The 6,382-nt window shown below is 36.8% G+C and overlaps 1 protein-coding gene across 1 annotated transcript; it reads right to left on the minus strand.

The window, feature by feature from the left end:
* Positions 1 to 4,563: 4,563 nt before the first annotated feature.
* LOC139711135 (solute carrier family 35 member G1-like) lies at positions 4,564 to 5,703 on the minus strand. Its single transcript, XM_071623055.1, has one exon. It carries the CDS (start codon positions 5,701 to 5,703, stop codon positions 4,564 to 4,566), a length of 1,140 nt encoding a protein of 379 aa, XP_071479156.1.
* Positions 5,704 to 6,382: the final 679 nt, after the last annotated feature.

Below are 6,382 nucleotides of genomic sequence, written 5' to 3' on the forward strand. Positions count from 1 at the left end.
TATCTGAATCTTAATCTGGCAGAGAAAAAAAAAAGAAACTACACTGTATTGTTATTTTAACCCGTTCCGCAGCTAGCCTTTCCTACAACGTGTGTATAGAAATATAATCATCTATTCTGTCAAATACCTTGAGAATATGACTATGTTATAACAATAAGCGGACAATGTAGTTTACAAATGAACTGTCAATTTTGTAATACTAAATTTCGATTATACATGTTTGAAATGTAAGCGCTTATTCAAGTCTGAAGTGGTGTAAAAGATCATTTTCATCGCTTTATCAACTGACCATTTTTCTTTGTCAGTGAAGAACGAAATAAAGTATGAAGTGTTTCAGCACTTAACAAAAAAATTGTGGGGATCGATTTTATCATTTCTTTCGTACATTCTTTATTCAACCTTTATCATGTGGATTTTGGTTTGTTTTGCTAGTTTTTTTTTCTTGTATAGATGAATGAAAGTAGTGAGTATTCTATCAGAATAATAAGTATGATAAAAAGAGACTGAATACGGGCAGTTGATGGGGTATGAGGAGGGCATGAGATTGCTTCCAGGAGAGAGAGAGAGAGAGAGGGAGAGAGAGAGAGAGAGAAATGTGAGAGAGAGAGAAACTAGACTTAACTGTAAAATAAAGTCTGCATGTGAAGTTATGAGACGTTAATCATAACTGTGAGCATCGTGAAACATAGAATTAAGCAAGAAAAAAGATCAGTATACATTACAGTAAATGTACAGAAGTGAATAATGCTGATTAGGAATCAACCCCTTGTCATTATATAAACACAGAAAGCCCTGAACATAACAGCAACACTGCTTGTTTTTTATTACATGGAATTGTTCTTGTGATATACAGCCAAGAAGACATTTGGGGTTTATAATGAAATGGCGAAACTGTCTACATTATTACTGTAAAGGCTGCACGAATGATTGCAAGTACATGTAATTTCGGAAATTGCAACACGCGCGAATACCTCATTGTTGTGAACAAGGCGCACGTACGGTACGTCGTGCGCGCGTGCAATGTGCCACTTCGTGGAATTAATGAAACCTCGATTTGGGCGTGTGATTTCGTTCACGAAGCGGCACATATGTTTGCAACTTTATGGTGTTAATATATTTTCTCCTCGATTTGAAAAAATCATAGTAGCCGGTGAGAAAAATACCCTTCTTGCTTTTCTGGTCAATAAACCATACATATATCCCCTAAAACCGATCGTAAGAGCACTTTCAAGATCGCATCTCAGAAAACCTCGTATTGTACTCGAGAATACACAGGACACAATGGGGCGCGACCCAATGTGCCACTTCGTGGAAACAATCGAACCGCGGTTTACGCGTATGATTTATTCCACGAACCGGCACAATTGTTTCCTGCCTCGCCGTCGCAATATTTCACCTTCATTATTTAAAATTGGTATGTGACTGTAAAGAAGAAGTTCTCCTCTTTCCGTTCATGTACAATTTATCATGTTTAGTTACAGAAATCCACTCGATTTGACGATTTCAAAAATTGTAAAACTTCAATTGCGTTTTTCTCGAAACGCGGTTTTCGTGAACCCCGCGCCAAAGTGCCACTTCGTGGTGTCAACGACGAAGTGTGGCGGGTTTACATAAACAACATGGGGCAGGGGTATACTGACAAGATTTGATTTCATTTCATTTGATATGATTTATTGGTTCCTGTATTATCATTGTACATGGATATAATTGACCATTATAAATATTACGTGTTAACAAAATAGTTTTTCTTCATTGCCTTTACACAATGTATTGCGAAAACGTACCAGCAATACAACAATGAAAAATACAGGATTTCACGATCAATCTTTAGCTCTTGGCAATCAAATTCGTAAAATGGTTATTCCAATCGATTTGCATGTGTCTAAGATTCTTTCAAATTCAGTTAACACATGTATGTGTATATATATATATATATATATATATACATATATATACATATATATATATATATATATATATATATATATATATATATATATAAAAGTTCTGCAGTAGTAGCTCAAGTGTAAAAACAGTCGTATAAACACCGCAGGAGCTAAAAAATTGGACTGACGTTTCGGTCAAAGACCTTTATCAACCTTTGTTTATGTGTTTATACGACTGTTTTGACACTTGATATATTTATACATATATGTATAGGGAATATGTGGATAGCTTTCATGGCAACAACATGTATTGCTTCCTTTGTCTTTCTCAGGAAAAGGAGCGTGTCTTATCACGATTATGGTAGATTGCGATACTTATATGAATTTTTCAAATGTGACCGTGCACCTCAAAACGAACATAAAGTCGCACACACTGATTTTGAGTGAGGACTGAAAATAAGTGAAATGGGTCAACCTAGCCGGACTTGACTTTTTCATATTTTCTGAAAGAGCAGGTCTTCTTTTACATTATGCTAAAATTTGGTATCATAAAACGGGCAGGAAAGTGTGTTTTTTAGCAGTTTATCTCGAACATTTTTGGTAGAATAGTGTGATTAGGTGTGTCTTTAGAATCCCTTTCTCATTTCTGAAAAACCTTGTCCACACTCTTCACTTTCAACTCTAATAACTTTTGAAAGGATAGTGCTACTGCGTTGAAAGTTGGCATTAATTATGGACAGAATGGGTTAATGAGGCATGCTTAATTTCCTTTTAATCTGATAATCCCTTCATTGTTGTTACTCTGGTGGTCTACTTCCTGTTTTTTGTCCCATTCATCGCACAGCCAGCATGGTTTGGTAAAGATTAAGCACTTGAATATGGACACTGTACTTCAGAGCCTCTTTTCTCAGTTCACACTTTTCCTGAGTTTGTGCTTTCTTTCCAATATTTAGATAGGTTAGGAGAGTCCATTTGATTTGAGTTATACATCATTTTAAAGCTTAAAGTCTGCTCTTTCAGAATATGATCTTAACTAAAAATTCATGTCTGGCGACTTTTTGTTTGTTTTGAGGTGCAGGGTCACAAATGTTACCTATATACATTACGGTTAATAAGTTAATAAAAAACTAAATTCGATCAAAAATCAATCTTTTCAAGCAATCATACATTTCCTAATATTAGGAATAAGAATGTCAAAAATCATGTACGCGTATGTTAATATACATAACCTCTTTCCAATACAATAATCATTCCTTCTTTCACCAGGAAACAAGTAAGGCAAAAAGTAAAATTCAGTGGAATGCGACAGAAATTTTACGTTATGAATCTGTGACTCAGGAATAATGGATTAGTGTATGTGATGACGAAAATTGAGATATTTAGTATGAAATATTTTCTCGTTGATTATTGCATATTATGATGGAGATATTTCCATCGTTGAAAAGGACAGTTTCATCCCTATTTGTTTATGTGGTTTGTTTGTTTTTTAGATTTATTTTTTATCAAAGTAAGGCCATGTATTAAAGGGAATGGCTAGTAACTGATCAGTGGGAATCAGTGGGAATGCTGGGGGATGATTATTCCAATCCTTGTGGTATTCATTTAAGAGTACATTATATATCTATTGTTGTGTGAAAATGATGTGCTTCAGAATGGTCTCATATTCAAGTAATGCGCACTTTACTGTTTCCAGGTTAGCATGCCTGTACCGTGACAGGGCGATCGTTAACATTAAATTACACATATGAGACCATTCTAAAGCAAATAATTTTCACACAACAATAGATATGTAATGTACTCTTAAAGGACAAGTCCACCTTCATATACATAAGAATTGAGAGAATGCAGCAATATTAGCAGAACACATTGGTGGAAGTTTGAGGAAAATCGGACAATCCGTTCAAAAGTTATGAATTTTTAAAGTGTCTGCGCAATCACTGCTGGATGAGAAGACTACTACGGTGTATGATGTCACATGCGTACAACGATATAAGGAAAATAATAAGAGATTTTCACAAAACTTTACTTTTTGAATAAAGTGTATACATTTCTTCGACTTGTTACTGATGTATGTTAGGGGTAATATTATTCCCCCTGCCTCCCGAAAGAGAGAAATTGAGTGTTCTTTTGCTATGCGAGAAAAATGGAAATATGTTGAATATTCCTTATTCTTTCTTTATAGAGTTGTACACATGTGACATCACAAGCTATAGTAGTCTTTTCATCCAGTCGTGACTGAGCAGAAATTTCAAAAATTCATAACTTTTGAACGGATTGTCCAATTTTCCTCAAACTTTCACTTATTTGTTCTACTAATATTGCTGTATTCTCTCAACCCACATGTCTATGAAGGTGAACTTGTCCTTTAAATAAATTCCACAAGGATTGGAACAATCATCCCCTGCATTCCCACTAATTCCCACTGATCAGTTACTAGCCATCCCCTTTAAATACTGACAGGCAAAAGCCAGGTTTCCCGAAATTGCGAATTCAGCTATGACATCCTAAAGTTCTGCTTTATCAATTATAATGTGAGAGTCTTCCAAGAAGTGTCTTGCATTATCACACACGGAGATAACGTTTTTGACTTCCCGCCCTTACAAAAAAAAAAAAAATATATATATATATATATATATATATATATATCAGACCGTATATAATACAACTGACTTCATTATCACGTACATGAGTTTTTACGTTTAGTATATTTCCGGCAAAGCGGAGCAACTGTAATCCCGACAGAACTTGTCACAATGAATAGTGCTCCAGCCACCGTCAGCAAATTCAGTTTGGTATGAAAAATAATGACATCAAGAATAAAGGTGAGTAGGACGTCGCTTGTACGAAGGACCGACACCAGAGCCGCATTTTCCGTCTGTAAGGCAAGGGTAAGACACGCAAGCTCGAAGAATCCCAGATACCCTGTGGCCACAAGGTAAAAGCGATCCCCAACGCAGCTGATGTTTCGCCACTCTCCCAGAATCGTCGTTATGATGGCACTCACGAGAGACATCATCAAGCCATTACAGAAGAGAGCCAGTTGAGCGCTCACCTTGATTTGTCCCAGTTTCCGTAGCAAGACCACAGAAGTGGCGTAAAATACTGCGGTCCCGATAGCAGTGACGACGCCAGGCGCGAACGTACTTGCTAGCTTCTCTCCTTCTCGTGAGGAATAACCAAATATCGCTGAAGGTTGAACGACCAAGAATATCCCAAGTACACCGAGGCAGGAGAATGTAGTTTTCGCAATAGTGCAACTTTCCTTGAGACAAATCCGCGCAAATGTAGTTGCAAACAAGGGCATAAGGTTTTGAAGACTCTTAGCAGTAGAAATATCAAGTAATAGTAAGGAGTACGAAAAGCACGTCATGCATGCGGCTCCGGCCAGTGAACGTAGAAGTAGGAATATCCAAACTTCCTTGCTGAGTTTAAACAGAGAGACCTTCTTCCAAACCAAGACTGGTCCTGAGCACATCATCAAAAAGATGCCATAGTAAAAATTAAGGAGATTTGCTGACACGTTGTCAGAAAGGAATTTGATCGTAAGCGTCAATGAACACAGCAGAAGAACCGACGCTAGAGTATATATCAGTCCTCTTCGTCTACAGAAGATGTCTACGGTCACTGCCCGACCTTTCGGGTTTACATCGTCTTCTTGTTCTGGAAGACTGGAAATTGTTGCACTACCCTCAGTTCTTACTGTCTTTGCTCTTTGGCGCTGGGTATGTCCATTATCGGAGGCGTGTAAGAAAGGGGACACCGTGTCGTCGGGATCAGCACCTGTCTGCAAGGATGATTCTGACAGGTAATTCGCCATTTTGAAGGATCCGGATTCTATGATATCGAAATAAATTACATCAGTACATATATCATTATGCGGATGTTATACGAATTTTGAAATCTTGATTTAAAGGGGTATCGACATGCTTTACTCATGGACTATTAATATAAAAAACTAAACAAAAATCAAACAAATGCAATTCCATGAAGACTGCACTTGTTCTATACAGAAATTAATATCGATGTTTCAATGCGATCGCGAAGAAGTAATGTCTTCCTGATTCAATATTTAATCCTTACAGTCGTGTAATCCATCATATTGGAATTCCCCCTTTTTTCCCGTAAATTTTCTTTCACCTTCATAGACTACAATCTATCTGATACAGTGTCATTCGAACTCAGATAACTATTCTAGATGGTTTCCATGATATAATTGAGTTCATTCCGTGGTGATATTTAGGTTAGATATTTCAGAATGCCAAAATTTGTTTAAATGATGGCGCATTTAATTCGGAAAACAAGGTGGTTAGGGCTTGCGGGGACTTATAGATCCTTGAGAGTTGTTGGCGCGAAGAAAGAAAGAAAGAGAGAAAAAAAGAAAACAAGGAGATGAAATCCTACTGTCACGAATTGGCCAAACACTCGAGTTTCTTTCGTAATCATTTTGCTAGAGTTCAAGAAAACAGTTGAACTTCTTACTATACTTAGTCCTACTC

Source organism: Diadema antillarum, unplaced genomic scaffold (assembly GCF_040938485.1).
Source record: "Diadema antillarum isolate AM-2024a unplaced genomic scaffold, OU_Dant_1.0 seq00001615_RagTag, whole genome shotgun sequence".
NCBI lineage: Eukaryota > Metazoa > Echinodermata > Echinoidea > Diadematoida > Diadematidae > Diadema > Diadema antillarum.

Excerpts from the sequence above, each read along its gene's own strand:
- LOC139711135 (XM_071623055.1), bottom strand. The coding sequence starts at position 5,703 with ATGGCGAATTACCTGTCAGAATCATCCTTGCAGACAGGTGCTGATCCC.